This window comes from Scardinius erythrophthalmus (assembly GCF_964197995.2).
Source record: "Scardinius erythrophthalmus genome assembly, chromosome: 8".
Lineage (NCBI taxonomy): Eukaryota > Metazoa > Chordata > Actinopteri > Cypriniformes > Leuciscidae > Scardinius > Scardinius erythrophthalmus.
The window spans coordinates 41,025,773-41,044,361 of record NC_138228.1 but is presented as its reverse complement, the minus strand read 5'-3'; the positions used below and the strand labels follow the sequence as shown (position 1 = coordinate 41,044,361).

At 38.7% G+C, this 18,589-nt stretch overlaps 1 protein-coding gene across 1 annotated transcript in view; it reads left to right on the top strand.

The window, feature by feature from the left end:
• cntn5 (contactin 5) overlaps window positions 1-18,589 on the top strand; it is a 342,737-nt gene that overhangs the window by 227,789 nt on the left and 96,359 nt on the right. Inside the window, exons 6-7 of the mRNA XM_081371769.1 lie at window positions 2,686-2,781; window positions 12,273-12,476. Coding sequence (XP_081227895.1) covers window positions 2,686-2,781; window positions 12,273-12,476 — 300 coding nt within the window. The remainder of the gene's footprint in view (window positions 1-2,685; window positions 2,782-12,272; window positions 12,477-18,589) is intronic.

The window sequence follows — 18,589 nt, the reverse complement described above, 5'->3', positions numbered from 1 at the left end:
ATTAATTACCCTCATGTCTAAGCCTGTTGGAACTCTTTCACATAGTGCATAAACTAAAATGGAAAAATAAATGAACAGCCATTCTTAGCCAAATTTGCCACTGCTCTTAGAAAGGACACAAAACAAACAAGATCTCAGTATTATCTAAGTTGTTTCTCATGGACAAAATGGGGACGATTACTTTTGCCTGTCAACATAGGATCAAAATTGCCCTGTTTTTACCCATGTGAAAAAGAGTTTAAATACACATGAAGATGTACATAAGTTCTGCTTATTTGGGGCAAAAAAAAGTGCTTTTGAGTTCAACTAATTGCATTTAATACAACTTTAAATTGTAATACATTTTCTCTGATTGTATTGAATGTGCAATAGTGCACATCAATTGTTTTTCTCTTTAGATCTCCTCTTCACTGGAATCTAGCTTGTTTCAATTAGCAAAAGCTGCTTATCACTTGCTTTTGTTCTCAAGAGCCTGCAAAACAAATGTTGTTATTATTTAGTTCCTTGCACAAATGTGGCTTTTAAGGCAAATGAAGTGTCATTCCAGTCAGACTCTGGTTGTGCCATTATATTTGTTGATATGTCAGCACAGCAATGCTTAACTGGGACACTTATTGATTTGCTGACCTTCGTAAATGCTGCTAATGTTCCATTTGCACCTTGTTACTGAGAGCCTTGAGAAGTGGAAGATCATATGTGCAAGCTCAAACTGAGCCAAAATGACCTTTAAAACAGTGTAATCTAAAAATTAAGAGTTGAATTTCAGCAGACTTAAGAGCCCAGAGGCTACTCGTACTGTATGTAAATCTGAAGCTATGGAAGATTATTATTTTTTTCATAAGTTCTCTGAACTATGTGCATATAAATGAATCTTGTATCCATTGAAGCATACATATAGGCTGGTATAGTTGATGCTCTGACTGTACCCTAAAGATGCACTTTATTATTTTTGTCTCTGAAGTACAACATTTTTCACTTAAGAAAGAAACAAATGGAAGTGAGATCTCTTTAATATCCCAATACTTTCTACTAGATGGCTTTGAGATTAAATGGAGACTTTCTCCTGATAAAAGACCCAGTTTTTTCACAGTTCTCATCTAGTTTCAGAATTTCAGAAGAGATCTCAACAATGTCTCAAACTGTGCTTGTCCAAAAAAACAAAGTGCAATCCAAAGTGAAAGATCTAAAAATAAACTCAAATATTGTGCATCGGTATCTTTTGAGACCAAATGCTATGCCGTCTGTATTTATATTTATTTTTATTTTAGGAGTAATATCTGAAACAAAGCTGATACATAGCTAACAAGGAACGTACTCAGAACTTTGGCTAACATCGTTCCTCTTAATGTTATGAACGTTATTTCAGTTACACTAATATACTGTTTGTTTTAAGTTCAGACTTGACTCGGCGCTCACGCTGGTTGCCAGTTTGAGAATTTTGAGGTTTGAGAAACCCCCCCCCCCCCCAAGCAGATCTAGGCAGGTGGTGCTGGGAAGGTGGAGGGCTAGGGAAAGAAGTAGCATAGCGCGCAGCGATAGCGCATTCGTTTGATGCGACGGGGTTATATAGGGACGTTAATGGATATGTGAAATCGATTGGCTGGGAACATTACGTTTAGTGAACCAATCCGAATTGAGTTTCATGGCTGAACCATTCATTTATGCACTGTTCATCTAACATTTATTTAAATGTCACTTGTTTCAGTCCGTTCAGAGAACATTCAAAAGTAACATGCAAACTGATAAAATCGACTGTTCCCTTAATGTTGTCTCTAATGTTCACATAACCAAGAACAGACTCTTAAAACGTTTAAAAAAACTGAACCTTTCGAATGTTTAGAGCACATTCAGAAATAATATTTTATTAAATTAATGGAAAGTTAACAAAACGTTCTCAGAACATATTTGTGTAAGCTGGGTACTTAAGGTAATGTAACTGAGATTTAGAGCAACATCTGAACAATGATAATGTTGTTCTTAACATCAAAATGTGTAATTACTTTGCGATGCTCTGATAGCACTACATCCCCCACACCTATTCTCTCTGCAAAGGGCAGTCAGCCAATGGCATGGTGTTGTGCTGAGAGATGGCAGATTAATTATGGTAATTTATGCAAATGCAATTTGTTTCAACAGATTAACTGTAGTAGCTCCACCTGTCCAGAGCGCTGCTAGATGTGGAAACCTTCACCTCTACATTCAAACTCAAAATTACATTTTAAAAATACCATCCGACGTCTGTCCTCAGACATGGCTTGAAACCGTAATGATTGCCCGCAATTCTCGGCTTTTTGTGAACTAAAATGATTTACCATGTCTCTTTGGTATTTTAAAAGTACTCACAAGATTGAAGGCTTCAAGCAAGGTTACCCGTTTTAATTACCACTTGGTCGTCGTGTCCTGAGGGAAACAAGAAGTGAGATCTAAGCGGCAGGTTTGGGCGTTAGAGCAGGTTAAAGTGAAAGCTCACACAGAGGTTACACCTCAGGTGACAGATACTAAATCTAGCCGAGCCGCGAGCACGTATCCGATTTTCAGGCACTCATATGCAATCTCTGACCCTTAATCTGGAGGTTAACAGCTGCCTCTGTGCCACCGTGTGTCACTCTGTCACTGGCTAAAACCATGCCTGCGTGTGTGTGTGTGTGTGTGTGTGTGTGTGTGTGTGTGTGTGTGTGTTTGCAGATCTTGGGGCGTTCAGCGGCCGGACTAGAGGAGCTGTTTCGGTGAGGGAAGGCCAGGGGGTTGTGCTAATGTGTGCCCCCCCTCCTCATTCACCAGGTGGGTACTCTCTTTTTGTTCTGTCTCCCTCCCTGCTGAAAAGAGCAACATAAAGGTCACCAGCATGAGTTTTTTTTTTTTTTTTATTCTGGCTGCCTATGAAAAACAATATTATATACGAGAATCTTATATACAAGAATCTTATAAGATGGATATTACAAGTCATATAGATTTATCTTCTGTGCCAGTAGTAGATTTGTTCTGCCATATTTCACAGCTCTGCTCTGTAACATCGGAGAGAACATAAACCGAAGCTCAACCATACTTGCTTGACCTGCGAGAAGCTTAAACGTGCTGCGTAACACACGAGAATGAACTTCATTGGTTCTTGCATGTCAAGCAAGCATACTTGAGCTTCCATTTACCATAACTGATGAGCGTTGATGAATGTTCACATGTGAATAAAAGCCTAAATTCATTCTGTTTGTCATATAAAGCAATCAGGTCTCTTCAGAAAATTTTGACTATTTAGACTAAACCACTCGCTTCATATGGATTAGTTCTACGATCTCTTTGTGAACATTTTCAAGCGTCAAAGTGGTAGTTGCGTGGACTGTCAATGGAGGGACAGAAATCTCTCAGATTTCATTAAAAATATCTTGATTTGTGTTCTAAAGATGGAGATTTAGAACGAGTAATCAATGACAGAATTTCCATTTTTGGGTGAACTAAGGCAGTTCTCCTTGAGTTACATGGAAAGCCTGTTATGTGTTAATGCATCGACATAAAGTTTACAAATTTATAAAAATCCACAACAAGACATCATGTCATTCACTTGGCTTCTACGTTTGTTGCATTGTGCTGTTCAATGAAATCTTATTGGTCCAAAATCCTGCTCCACCAAACTGTATATTCCACATCAAATATCAATGATATTTCTTAAGCTTGTAATGTAGCATACACAGTGGATAGACAAAATGTCTTGTTATGAGTTAAGTTCAAGCTAGGCCAGCATAAACCACCCTGGACTCTTGCCGATCTAAACTAGTCTTTTCTCTTGGTTAATCTCATCTTTGGCCCTGTTTACACCTGGTATTAAGATGCGCTTGGGTCGATCGAATTACAAGTAGAAAAAATAATGAGAAGCGCACTAGTCGGATGGGATTTAAACTTTGTTGGCTGGAGACCCAAGTTTGTTTGGAAGATAAAAAAATGTACCACACTGAAAAAAAAATTGGAGTAGGATTTACTTGAAAAAAGCTTGCTAAGTTTTTTCACTCAGAAAATGCTAGTAAATTTACAAAGTTTGCCAAGTAAAAACCTAAACATATTTATCAGTAGCTTTAATTAGAAATTTTTAAAATATGGAATTAAGTAAACTTTACTTAACCTAGTTAAGTGAAAGTAACAAAGAAAAGAAGTAATTTTAACTTCGCTAGTAAAAGGTTGATTAATATCGATGTAGTTGAAATTTCCTTTGCATTATATTTCACTTAAACAATCATATTGAATTATAGCAGTCATTTATAGTATGTGCTTTACTTAGATTATCTAAGTAATTTATACTACATTATGTAAGATGTTAAGCCTCATATGAATGCAAAGACCTCAATACTTGGTAGACAATACACAATGACGGTAACATTTGATGGATCATTTTTGTGTTTGAATGTCATTTTGAGCAGAAAATTTACTCGAAATGTCACAAAATGGCAAGTTACTAATCCTGACAACAAAAGCAATGATAAAACAGTGTAAATACAGCTGAAAAACAGTGAAAAATGAACCTCATTAAAGGTATAGCGGAGGATTTTCTTTTTCCGGGTGGGTAGTGTAAACTATTGGTCCACCTAAGTGTCAATCATTCTGGTGATATGTTTACGTAAGGCCGTCGTACGTGCTCGTCCCTGGCTCGTCCCTTAGTTTTCGCTTTCTGCGCATGCGCACTTTCAGGTGTTTATGTGTGGTGAGCTAGAGCTAAGCCATTCATTGAAGCTCGCCGTTTCACCGGGTCCTTTGAAAATGTCTGAGGGTCGCAAGAGAAAAAGTTTGTACGAACTGTATGAGAAGAAGAGAAAGGCCTCAGAAGAGAGAAACAAGATCAGAGTGTTTTGGGGAGATTGTTTCACACGATGGCGTGCGCTGATAACACAGGTTGGGCTTCCCACTGATGCCTCAGTCGCGAAGTTTCTACTCGACAGGTAAAGTTTGGCATGCTATTTGGAGAAAAAGTGCAAATCTTCTTTTGGAAAGTAATCTTGTATGAGCGATGCCGACAGCAACTTGTAAACAGAGCGTGCACGAGGAGAACCTCGCACACGTTAATAGGCGTTCCCTCTCGGGAGCAGGTAGACAGAGTGTTGCGCATGTGCATTTTTTCAAAAAGTGGAGAGGGCGGTTCTTATCTAAAATTCGGAAAGATCCTCCGCTATACCTTTAATTATTCAAGGTCCAGTGCATGATGAGAACCCCAGAATCAGAAAAGTTGAGTAATTTTTACTTAATTTTATTGAGTTGATATTTACGCTTTCATTTCTACTCGCTTGAATTAAGTACTGATATGGAATTTACTTAGTTTTTTTTTTATTCTTGCCTGAACTAACTTTTTCATGTAAATTACATTGTTTTGTTTTTTTCAGTAGTATTTACTTCACCAAAAAATCATTTTTTACAGTGCAATCACAATGTTCTCTCACCATTCTTGATTTCTATCACACACTCGCCGTGGTCTTACGGCTATTAGAGCAGAAGTGAAAGCTGCTGCTCTCCGTATGTTTTTCCATCATCCCCGGGCGTGTTCATTTGTAAATTGCATGAGCTTATTTTGTCCATTAGATCAATGATTTGAAAAACCCATACATTTCCCTGCTCACAGACCCTCCCCTTGAAGAAACCAGGACAGAAATGATTGAAAGTGGACAATAGAGACTGACAGGTGTAAACGGGTATGTGTCTCCCTCGTCTACTTGTGATCCAATCAACCAAAACGCATCTTAATACCAGGAGTAAACCGGGCCTTTCTCTCTTCAATCTTTTTTCAATCCCTGCTTGTCTTGTTCCAGTCCCTGTAATTGCATGTTAAATGAATTTGAATGCAGGAAGACAAAGAGAATGGGAAGAGAATGATACAGACAGGGCAGTTGAACTAGCACTATCAGATGAAAGGCTTGCGGTGAGATGGCCATTTTTAGAACATGTAGAGTTCAGATAGACTCAGACTAACCTCATCCTGCCTCCTCTCTTCCTGTTTGCCCATTTCTCAACAAAGCAGACCATTTTAAAGGGCTATTTCACCCATAAATGGAAATCTTTGCTTGGTCTAAATCTGGATGTGTTTTTTTTTTCTTGTTTTTTTGTTTTTTTTTGTTCTTTCATGCACTGAAAAAGTTGGTGTAGGATTTACTTTGAAACAATTTCTCAGAAATTGCTAGTAAATTTCACGAATAAAGAAACCGCAAGTAATTAAACTTGCATTCTGAAGTAGAAAGACTGCATGGAATAAAGTGTAACCAGAAATTGTTTTTTTTTCTTGTAAAACAATACTCCAATAATCTTTGTTTATTTAAAGCTTCAAAAAATAGATTTTTTTACAATACAAATACAACAAATTTTCTGAACAGTGCAGTTCCACTAATGGATGGATGAAACTGCACTATAAAAAGACCATAAAATATGACTTTTCATAACCATTTCATAAAAGAGGCAGGGAAACAGAGATCTCATCCTCTTTTCCATTAGAGGACAACTGAGCAGCGAGATAGCATTGAGACAGGCCACTAAAACGCTCCCCCATGCTGCCTGTGTCTGCGTGAAATAATTGTCTGAGTGCGATTTCTTTTCATTTCTAATGATCCGGTAAATTTGAGCCTTGATGCTGATGCTTGTCTGGAAACACTACATCGACCAGTTAGAGACGGATAGGTTGACACAAAAGGACCGATATGGAACAGGAAGCCCAGTCAGTTATGATACAAATCGGTCTGGCAAAGTCGCTTGATGTTATTCACTGTTACTGTCCTGAATAGAACAAACAGCATTGTGGTACTGTGTTTGGACGGATGCATCAGCAGTGTTCCTTCACAAAATCAATCACACTTTACATTTGAGAGTTGCAGAGTTATAAAATAATGGCTTATGATTATCTGGTGACACATGCTAAGTAGAGCCGGGCTGAACTAAGTGAAACAGAACTGCAGATGATATCCACCAAACGTATTCTATCCAATAAGGAAAGGGGTTTGAGCTGATAAGGACTAAGCCGAATCTGTGTCAGCACAGGCCGGGATTTATTTCGCTCAGAGTGGAGTGTTTGGTGAATTTACACCTGCGCTAATACCGCTAAAGCTCTCTCTCGGCTCCTTATCGTGCTGTATACAGTAATGGTCATGCTCATGCCTGTATGGTGCAGTAATGACCTCTGTCTGTTTGCAATCGTACATCTGGACATGGTCCAACGTGGTTTGGCAAGATGCGATAGTCCAGTTGGCAAACACATTTGAAGTTACATCAGACAGCTTTACTTACAGGGATTAAATGGGACCAGATTGTGTGTGAGCGATTTTAAATGAAGATATATAGATAGATAGACAGACAGACAGACAGACAGACATCTATCCAATAAATCAACTGATACATGTTATATACTGTTACATGTTATATATGTTATATACTGATACATCCCAGATTCTTTCATGAACAGAAAGTTAAAGAGAACATAATTTATTTGAAATGTAATTTTTTTTTTCTAACAATTTGTGTAACTTTTGGTTACTGTCACTTTTGGTTAAAGTTTTTTTTTGTTTTTTTTTACTAATGTCAATAATTTAAGCATAAGCCTTTTTAAAGCTAATATAATTTCAGTCCAGTGTGTCCAAACTTTTTACTGCTACATATTATGTTGTGGTCAATGATTTCATGCCCTTCAAGAGTGCATATTGGAAGCAGAGCCATAGCATTGTACCATTTGCAAACTCAAGGAAAGAAGAAAGAAACCAAGCAACCAATTTATATGAGACAAGGCTGTTTTTAGTCTATCGATTTCCTATAATTGTTTGGCTAGCACTGAAAGCTGATATGAAGAAAATTAACATCATTCAATGGCCACCTGGTCACAGAATGATTTGTCTTTAAATGTCAATAATAATTTTCCATTAGGCATAGAACTGCAAACCTTCTGATCAAAAGTTTGGACTGAAGAGATGTTCCTCTGAACTGAAGGGTCCTACTTAAATGCTTGACATTAGTTGTGTAGATAAATGTAAATTGTGCATATATATATGGATTTCTTTATAAAACTATCATTTACATAAATAAACAAACTAGTGTAAGATTAGAGCTTACAGTGAGCTAAAGCAGCCAGCTTTATTTGTTTTATTTATTTGAACTTTTTTACTTGCTTATCATTTTTTGTCCACTGCATAATCTCCTTACTCCCATTTGCATTTTGATCACTTTACTATTCGATAATGTGTAAAATAATAATAAACAAAAATTAGAATAAGAAATATGTGCATATGTTCACTGCTATAATTGTCTGCAAGACCACAACATAAGACTGTAAGACCTGTGAGAACATCATGTGGTAATAACCTGGAACTATTAAATGTTTGCTTGGATGATTAACAGTTCTTTAAATATGATATGTGTGAAACTGGAAGAACTGCAGGGAATTTATTTTAGGACTCGTAGGACGGCTTTGAGGTTAATTTGTCTTTCATTTGTCTGGATTGCTCGTAGGAGGTTTCATCCACATTAATATGGGTAGATGACATTAAAACTGAAAGTAATTGAAAATAATTTGAGATCACTGAGATGTAAACAGGATATTACTCTCAATATGATCGCTTTTGCTTTACCACTCAAAGTGTAGAGGAGGCGTTGTTGGTCCCTGACCTTGATGAATGCGTGGAGTGCTGACGTTACACTAAAAATAAAATTGACTGTATACTCATATCTTTGCTCAATGTAATGCCGCTTTCAAGTTCTTCTCGGAAAGCATATTAACGATGTGATATGTATCTAAATAAAATAAACACACTGAGCAATTACTTTTTCGCATTCTGACAAAGACAGCAAGCATTTGTACAGCTAGTACAGAAAGAAGTGCAAATGAAGCTCATTATGTGTGTAACTGCTTTATCTGTGTAAGTGGAAAAAAGACTGATGGGAAATGTAGTTTTGTCACATGCCTGTTGCCTCATAAACAGGCAAAATGAATGAAATTTTCGGGTAAGCTTGATCATTGTTCTTCAATACACTAACAGTACACAAACTGTTCACAAAGTGAATTTTATAGTGAACATTGACAATGAAAACTTAAAGGTGCAATAGGTGATCTTGGAAATGCTAACTTTGAATTACATCATGTGTTATTCACCGGTGAAATGACTCCAGTTCTGAAGTTGACCTGTTGACATAAAGGAAAGAATGCACTGTATTTCAGCTTTATCCATGTGTGATTTCAGGACATAGTTGCAATACAGTCGAATCTAACTGAATAATCAGCATAGGGCAAATTCAGTGGTACATAGAACTGTACGGTTAAACCTGAAATGTAGATACTTGCCACTTGTTGTAAAATAAAATACATTTAGACCACTTAACATAGTGATTGCTTTCAGGATACGAGGAGACTTTCAACCAGCATAACAAAAAGTGTTTCTGTAGAGAATCACCTATTGCACCTTTAATTATTTATGATCAATACCAGTATGCATTCTCAATGATTCTTTAATTGTCACACCCTTGGAAAGTCGAAGTTTAAAGGGAAAGTTCACCCAAAAATGACAATTCTCTCGTCATTTACTCACACGTATGGCATCGCAGATACATATATGACTTTCTTTCTTCAGATAAACACAAAGAAAGATTTGTAAAGGAAAATAATCCATCTCTGTGGCCCTGTTTACACCTGTGTTTTGGTTGATCGCATTAAGTAGACGAGGGAGATACATTTACATCTGCGCGGTGAGTGCGTATTAGAAATCAGTAATGGTGAGAACGATCATGTCAAATGCGTTTTTGTCTACCACTGGAAGTGCTTGAAAGTGGATAAGCTCAAAATGTTTTAGACCCCATACACACCTGTATTTAGCAGTGTACACAAGTGATCCGGTCGACCAAAATCTTAATATCAGGTGTAAACAGGGCCTATGAGACCAAATAATGCATGCGAATGGTTGCCACTTGCAAGACCACACATAGCGATCATGCCGGTAATCCATATGGCCCCAGTGGAAAAATCAATGTCAAACAATAACTGTGTGTAAGAAAAATACTAATATTTTAAATTCTTTCAATACTTCTTTCAATGCTTCCGGTCTACTATCATATGAGCGCCTTAGAAGACATTGATTCATCCACTGGGGTTGTATGGATTACCATCACAATCACTGTGTGTGCTTTTTCAAGCGTCAACCGAGCGGCACTCATTTACTTGCATTATATGGATTGATTATTATACTAAAAAAAAATATTATTATGTGTTTATCTAAAGAAAGAAAGTCATAGGGATGGCATGAGGCTGAGTAAACGATGAGAGAATTTTCATTATTGGGTGAACTATCCCTTTAAAGCTTACTTACTATCATTCCATCATGACTTTGCAGCAAAAGTATAGGTGACCAACTCAGTAGAGCATGTAACCATACTGCATATTTCAGAAATAGAGCACTGCTGTCCTTCTGATCATAGGCATCGTGAACTTTCATTCTATTCCAGTTCAGTGACTCTTTGACAATAACTTCATCTTTCCCCAGTTGTGTAAACCTAGGACATGAGCTCAAAAAACAGTATCAGAAGCCTCAGGCACTGATGCCGTCAGCTAGAAATAACGTGATTTATATTGTTTGACGCTTTATGAGGACGCCTTTCATGAGAGTCCTTTTGAATTTTATTTATGAGATAAATATTCATTGTTTACTCAGGTGACATTAGCCCTTGTGTATGAGAAATTGAACTGGAATCTCTATAAAGAGTGGCAATCCTTCAGTGATTAATCAGCGGGAGCACGGCACCTGTATTTACTATGCAAAAGAAATCAATGGTCTATGAAATTCATTCTTTAATTATTTGGAGAATAAATTGGTCTTGGGGAAATTCATTTGGACCATCAGGAAGTTTGTCTCTTTCTTTCTTTTTTCCCTTTTCCTCTGCGAGAAAGTCTGTGTGACTGCGATACAGTCGACATAAGGCAAACAGCATGAGATGAGAGAAGTAATCCGCTCTCTCATATCTCCTGGATTTATATGGCATAATATGACTGCTTCAGAGTTACAGAAAAACACACATAATTTTGTTCTGTTGACAGCCTGTCTTTTGTCATTTGGATTCTAGCTCAATATGACATGATAAAGAATACTTCATTCCCCTGCATATCTGTGCGGAATAAGAAATGTGCCCGAGTACTCGGAAGTGACAGTAATGATTGATCACGAAAGCGCAATGATTGCGTGTCTTGACTTTTGTTTCCCAACTTCAGAACAATAATCTTTAATATAGTGATTGGATAGGGAGACATGTACTGTAGGTGTCACCTTCAAGTGATGTAATGTAATGGAAAAGAAAGCAGGGACTTTAGGCTTTTTCCTTTTAGTTTTGCAGTCTTTGAAACCACAAAGTGCTACCTAAAAAGAAAATGATATGTTGAAATTTTTATTTAAATAAATAAAATAAAAACTCTTTTCAATAATCAGTTATTCATACAAAATCATGGAAACAGGGTTGTCATTTTCAAATCATCCCCTACTGACAGTCATAGCAAAATAATACGATAAAGAGTTTGCTTTGTGGATTGATATTAACGTCGATATGATAGCATTTATTATTATTTTTATTTATGGAATAGTTAAGTACTTTTGAAGGGGGGGAAATTATGGTGGTAACAGGGTTGACATAGCATGTGGGCACAACTTCAATACTTTTTAAATTCATTATGTCAACTAATATATAGATATATACATACACACATATACATATACATATAATAAAACTGATGAAACTTATATGATTTTGATTATGCACTTGTATTTTAGAATGATATCATACTAAAGACTGGAGTAATGGCTGTTGTAAATTCAGCTTTGCCATCAAAGGAATAATTTACATTTTAAAATATATTAAAATAGAAAACGCTTGTTTTAAATTGTAATATTTCACAATATTTACTGTATTTTTGATCAAATAAGAGACCTGTGTACCACTAACACTTCTGGTCAGGATAAAAGTTTAGCATGGAAGAGATGTGTTTTCCGCTTTATTGTCTGGACACAGGGTTACTTCCCTCATTCCAATGCAGTTCGGTATATTATGCAAACACAAAACCGTTTCTCTGCGCATTTAACATGCAAGTTATGATTGCCTTGAACCCTGTAGTAGAGAGCACTTAATTAATCCATATCACCTACACATCCAGCTCCCTGACTCCCTTCTCCTATGAGCCCTCGCTCTGACAAGGTCAGCGCTCTACAATGCAGATTTAGACAGGGATTTCCTTTGGGACATGTGCGTTGTTCTTGCAGCTCATCTGCTTGCTCTCCTTCTTGCCCCAACAGAGATCATCTACAGCTGGGTGTTCAATGAGCTCCCCTCGTTCGTTGCAGAGGACAGCCGGCGATTCATCTCGCAAGAAACGGGAAATCTGTATATCTCCAAGGTGCAGCCCTCGGACGTGGGCAGCTACGTGTGCCAAGTAAAGAACACTGTGACCAACGCCAGGGTCCTGAGCCCACCGACGCCCCTGACTCTCAAAACAGATGGTGAGATATTATACGCGCTTCACACACACACACACACATACATCCCTGCTCCCTAAAGCCCCTTCACCTGCACAGCAGAACTCGTCTGAATGCCAAGCGTCTCTCTAGGTGGACTAAGTTGATGAATCAATATCATGACATGAAGCACATGCCTTACCATTTTAGCACATGCCTTGAAAAAAAATAATGACTAAACAGCTTCAGATAGTACATGGGGCGATATAAATACAAATGTCAGAATGTTTTATACATTTTGTGAGATAGCACTATATATTATAACATACACATTTTACCTTTGACAAGTAACCCAGTGATGTATTTAGGTGAGATGTGCTGTTACTTTTCTAAGCGATCAGGTGTGTGGTTTTGGCCTGGTGCATGATAAAATAGGCGATAAAACCCATGGACTTATGTTGAAGGTGGGACCCAAGTACAGACTATCATAGAAACTTGGGCTGGGTCGTTTTGATTATAACTGCCTACTACACTGTTGCAACTACATAGCAATGTGCTGGCTAAAAGTCCATAAATATATTTTAACTTAATTACCTTTGGGTTCAAATATCCAAAAACCACTAGAAAAATGTTATATATTTTGTTGACTTGTGTACTTGCATTATCCCAAATGTTTCCAAGAATGTTTAAAGGGGGGGTGAAATGCTAATTTTCATTCAATCTCCTGTTAATCTTGAGTACCTATAGAGTAGTATTGCATCCTTCATATCTCCAAAAAGTCTTTAGTTTTATTATATTTATAAGAGAAAATAGGCTGTACCGAGTCTTTCCGGAAAAAAACAAGCGTCTGAAGGCGGGCCGTGTGGGCGAAGCCAGAGCCATAGAGAGAATCCGTCGATCTGGGCTTTGTTTATAAAACATTCATCGTCGAAATGCAGGGAACAAACAGTCTACACAACTCGTTTCTGCATCCACTGTTCCTAACGCTGGGTTCTTTGGTAAGCTTTCCCTCACCAAAAACACTTTGGAGACACTATGCAGCGCTGCCGATGATTTCCTGTTGAAGCGCGTTGAGGTGCGCGGTCGCGCTTTTCCGGGAGAAATGCTCATATAAGGAGTTCCACTCTGGTCTACGTCATTAGATCCACGGTCAAAAAAAAAAACAGCCGAAACTTGTACCAACCCGGAAGTAAGATTTTCGGCACAGAAATTCTCCGTTATTCGTCCAAAATATTAAAAAAAAACTTTGGCCATGTTAAGCATGAGAATCCATCTCTTTAACACTGTAAACAACTCTGAATACATGAAACACCATTGTACCCCCCCTTTAAATCTAGAGAAATAAGCAATTTTAACAAGGACACGGACCGTTTCTGTGCGTCACCTATCAATGACATCATACCCATGTTACCCTCGATTTTTGGTTTTATCCTGTAGATTTACAGCGAGTACTCATAGTAGCCGCATAGTAGCGAACGCACAGATTAGCATTATAACATAACTTTCAACACACTCAAATCTAAACTGTTACCCCACATATATGACCGGAAGAAGCGGAAGAGGTCACTGTGGCTTAAAGGAGAACTTGGTAACTTTTTTAACTTAATAAAACTGTCTAGAAATCATTTGGATGGTTAAACAACCTGTTCTGGTGATATTGGTGACATTCCCCGCTCCCCCCAGCGTTCCCAGGCGGAAAACCAACCTTGCAACTTGGGGACTACCGTCCCGGCAAGATAGAAATTGGAAGTCTCGTGAGAAGCGAGAACGAGAACGAGCGCGAAACACGAATTGCTTTATGGCAATTCGACATAAACACACGCATGTATGATGTATTACCAGATTACCCACCTCGGTAGTCAGACATAGCTCCACACGATACAGTTGGCTTGCTCCGATCAAAACAAACGCACATGAGCAGCGGTAGAGAGGGGGAGGAGGCCGCCGCAAGTGAGTTTTTTACGACCGTGTTGTGAAATATACGCCCCCCCACAGCTGTAGGGGGAGCTCGTGGGGAAAACATGCGACAACAAAACGGAAAATCAGCGAAGAAGTGACTAGAGTTCGCTAGAGTTGCCGAGTTCTCCTTTAATAAAAGCTCCACTGCTCTTGAGCCGAAATCACGACGTCATCAAGCCACGCCTTTGTTTTTCAATAAGCGACCTCTAGCGGCGAAAAATTACATAGTGTGCCTTTAAAGCCAAATTTAGATGAAAAAGTTACTGTTTCTGTATTTTCAACTTCAACATGTCATGGTTAATTCAATGTGTTACGTGACTTTTTTTTGTAATTATTTGTGAAATTTATGAAAAAATGTTCAAAGCAAATTCACCAAATGATTTTCAGTGTACCGACAGCATAGTAAAGATGCTAAATGTGCTGAGGTACATGACAGCTGGACTTGTGAGATTTTTTATTTTTTTTAAGCTCTGGATCACAACCCAGGAAAAAGTCCATCAATATCTCAGAAGGCTACAAATAATGAATGTGCCTGCAAATCAGGCTTGAAAGGAAATGTGGCAGTTTTTCAGCTGTGTGACAAGCGGGTCAGTTGTCTACATTAATGCTTTTATGCCATGTGAAGCCGATTTAATGAGACGTCTGACTTATATATGTAGTTTATCTGCCTCATTCTCTCTTCTTCATTCTCATCGCACGAGAGGCCTTTAGGGGCCAAACCGAAAGTGTCATGAATTCCAAACATCCGCATTAAACAGAGAGCATGAGATGCTTCATCTTTTGCTTTAGAGCATTTTTTTTTTTTTCACAGACAATGCGTTCTGGTGAAACTGGCCATCGGGGAAATCATTTTCCAGCATAAAATTAGACGAATCAATGGTCCTCTTCCAGAATGGGCCGTAGTTTCTTTAATAGCAGATTCCCGTGGGCCAAGCGAGGGAGCTAAACACCCGGCTGTCTCTTCAGGCATTTTTCCGGACCTCACAGACACGCACGCATCACCTGCCGCCGGTACACGTCAATGTCAGCCGTCCTGGAACGCAATCCCAGAACGGCCGGGCTAAAAGGACTACAGTGCCCTGAAAGCTTGTTTTTGCCTACAATGTTTAATGTTGCCTGTCCTTTGTGAGGGCACCACGTCCCCTTCGGCATAACCTTGTTGTTGAGAAACGCTCCTCGGGGGTATAGCGCATCTAAGCGCATTAGCATACTAAATTGGATTTGCGCCCCTCGTTAGCACAGATTGCAAATGCAAGTAGCGTCGCGTTCTCCGATCGCACTCGGAAGTTAAAGAAAAGAGCAGACAGAGACGGGTAGCTGAAGGCTAGAGGGGAAAAGAAAAGGCTCGAGGGACGTCTCAGAGCCACAGGTGGTAGAGTCAGGATGAATTGCTTTGTGGCAGCTGCATTTGAAAATTACCGTACAGTCAGGGTGCCGCAGAAGGCTGTGTGGAACGAGAGCCGGTTCAGCGAGAGGTTAGTCACCCGTAACACAAGCACGCATGATGGCAATCTTTATTCATTCAGCGGCTGACGTACGCAGCGTTCGCTTGGCAGGCGTTGTGTGGGAAGCATCCCGTGCTCGGCGGCTAAACGACTGCGCTTAAAAGCCTGAAAATGATTTTGGCACCCCCGGCCAAGCTCGAACTGCCGCGCTCTCAGCCGTTCCCCTAGTTCTATTAAAGCTCACCAATCCACGGCCCACGATTTGTGCTCTCTGCTGAGACAGGACGATAATTAACTGCACGAGACGCTCCGTGCCGGAATGCGCAGGTGAAGCGATTCACCTATGTCCTTCCCTTGGCTAAGACACTCTTAATCAAAGCTGCCCAACTACATCTGCGCTCGACTACACCTTCAGGGCAAGTCATGCATCTTCCCCACCCGCTCTCTCTTGGAGAAACAGCAAAGGCAGCCGAGGCCTTCTGTACTTACGTGATGAATCGCACCTTAATAGATGTGCCTCAGAAGGAACAATAACTCTCACAGAGCCTGGGCGCTCACAAAACACTCGATGGTGCTGGGATTACTCGTCCTTCCCGCTTGGCCTTGGATCTTGAAGGGGCAGCATTTTTAAGTAGAGGGTCAAGCATTTCTGAGGCCTTCATCATTGTCATTAATTTATAGGAGAGAACATATCTGTGTCCTTGGATTCGAAGAGCAAAAGTGCAGTGACTTCAATTACTGAGCTACAGTATGTATTTTGGGTCAGTGTTTCAAATAAGATTTTAAATGTCACTAAGGGTCATACAAAATGCATGCTGATAGCGTTGATGTCTCTAGAATAGTATCACTGTGTTCATGCTTTTCTTATCACAAAATGAGAGTCATATCTTCTCTTCAAATATGACTACCATGTGTAGTGTGTCAGTGGATCTCAACCTTTTTGACTTCGAGCAGTTTGGGGTCAGTAAGAATGTTTATTGTATTTTTGGGGGGAAAGAATTAAAAGAAATCAGTACTTTCAATCAAGGATGAATTCAATTGATCAAAAGTTCTGATCATATTAGAATGATTTCTGAAGGATCTTGTGACAATGAAGACTATAGTAATGATGCTGAATTTTATTTAATTTTTTTGCTGATCTCTCAGCTCCACACTTTGAGAACCACTGGTGTACACTAACATTCACATACATAAGTACCAGACTATTTTAAATCATTTAAAGTCATCTTGAGGCCCCTTAAGAAGTTTGTTGAGGCCCCATAGTGGGCCCCGGGCCCCTGGTTGAGAGCCACTGCTGTATGTCCATGGAATGCCCAGAATTTAGAGTTTGCTGTAAAAATGAATTTTCCACTTAAGCATACAGTGTTTCTGCATCTTATTCGCTAACCACCCAAAGTCAAACTTGATCACAATTGCCATTTACACACTGCACATTTTCAGGAGTGGCAAGCACATAAATGTGGAACAAGAAGAAATTACAGTAATTGACATAATGATAACAAAAGCAACATTTTAGCATCTCTTGGCTATGAGTAGTTGAGTGGCCTCGCTCTACATTATCCCGCTTATTACATGGCTACCTACCAAATAAATCAATAATTTGACACAAAATATTGATTTAAAAAGGAGTTTATTGATTTAAAAACAATTGTATTGCTTCCACTAAAGAAAATAGTCTGTTCCGTCTCTATGGTTAGAATCATGCGTCCATAGCAACGCTCTGTTTTTCATGGCAACGGTGTGTTATATTTAGCAGCGGTCTGTTATCAAGAAATAACAGACTGCATTCTACATTAGAATTCAACCAAGCCATGTAATATGACATAATAATACAATAATGTGCATTTAACAAATATAGTCCTTTATGCTAGTTTTTTTGTGAATGAGTCAAAACAAGTACCTCTGTTTCTGTGATTTTTCTAGCACCTCAGACAAGCTGTCAGTGTCCAAATGAGGGTAACACAAACATCTTAGTTGTTATTCTGAGGATTTTATATAAATGGCATTGTCACTAGCTGATATTTTCCATGAGTTAATTTAGTTGTAGAATTCAGTTGTCACTCTTGTAAATAACCCCACATGATGTGATTGAGCGATCAGAAGAGTGACTGGTGTAGCACTGTGGCAGTCATATTTAAATAAAGCCGGTGTCATTCTTTTCAAACACAGCTCTTTTCTATGCAAATGAGGCATAGTATAGTCACAAGTCACAAATGTTGCACTTAGGCTATGTTTAGACTGCAAGCAAAATTTTTTATTTTTTTATTTTTATTTTTTTGCATGCCCAGCTTTGATCCAAATGGGTTTTTGAAAGTCTGGAAAGCAAAAAAAAAAAAAAAAAAAATTGAAATCGGATTTCAAATCCGATTCAAACCACATTTGGAGCTGATTTGAAATGCGATTTCAATCAGATTTTTCAGATCTCAGTCTTGACACTTCTGCTGCTCAAATTGGATTTTGAAAACCCCAGCATTAGATCATTTACCAGTACAAAATATACATTTTCTAGAAGCTCTAGCCAGACTAAGCAAGAAATCAGTATGACCTTTCATGACAGGCATTTCCCTTAAAATGCCGTTTCAGTTCACATCATGATGTCACGGTAAACATTTATTGGCCCTTTAGGAATACCTTTTTAAAAAGGTCTTGTGAGTTATGCCTCAGTGATGTGTTCAGACATTGAGTGGACATGTGCTACGCCTGTATATAAATGCTTCAATAGGTGCACTGTGGACTACAGAATGAATCGTAACA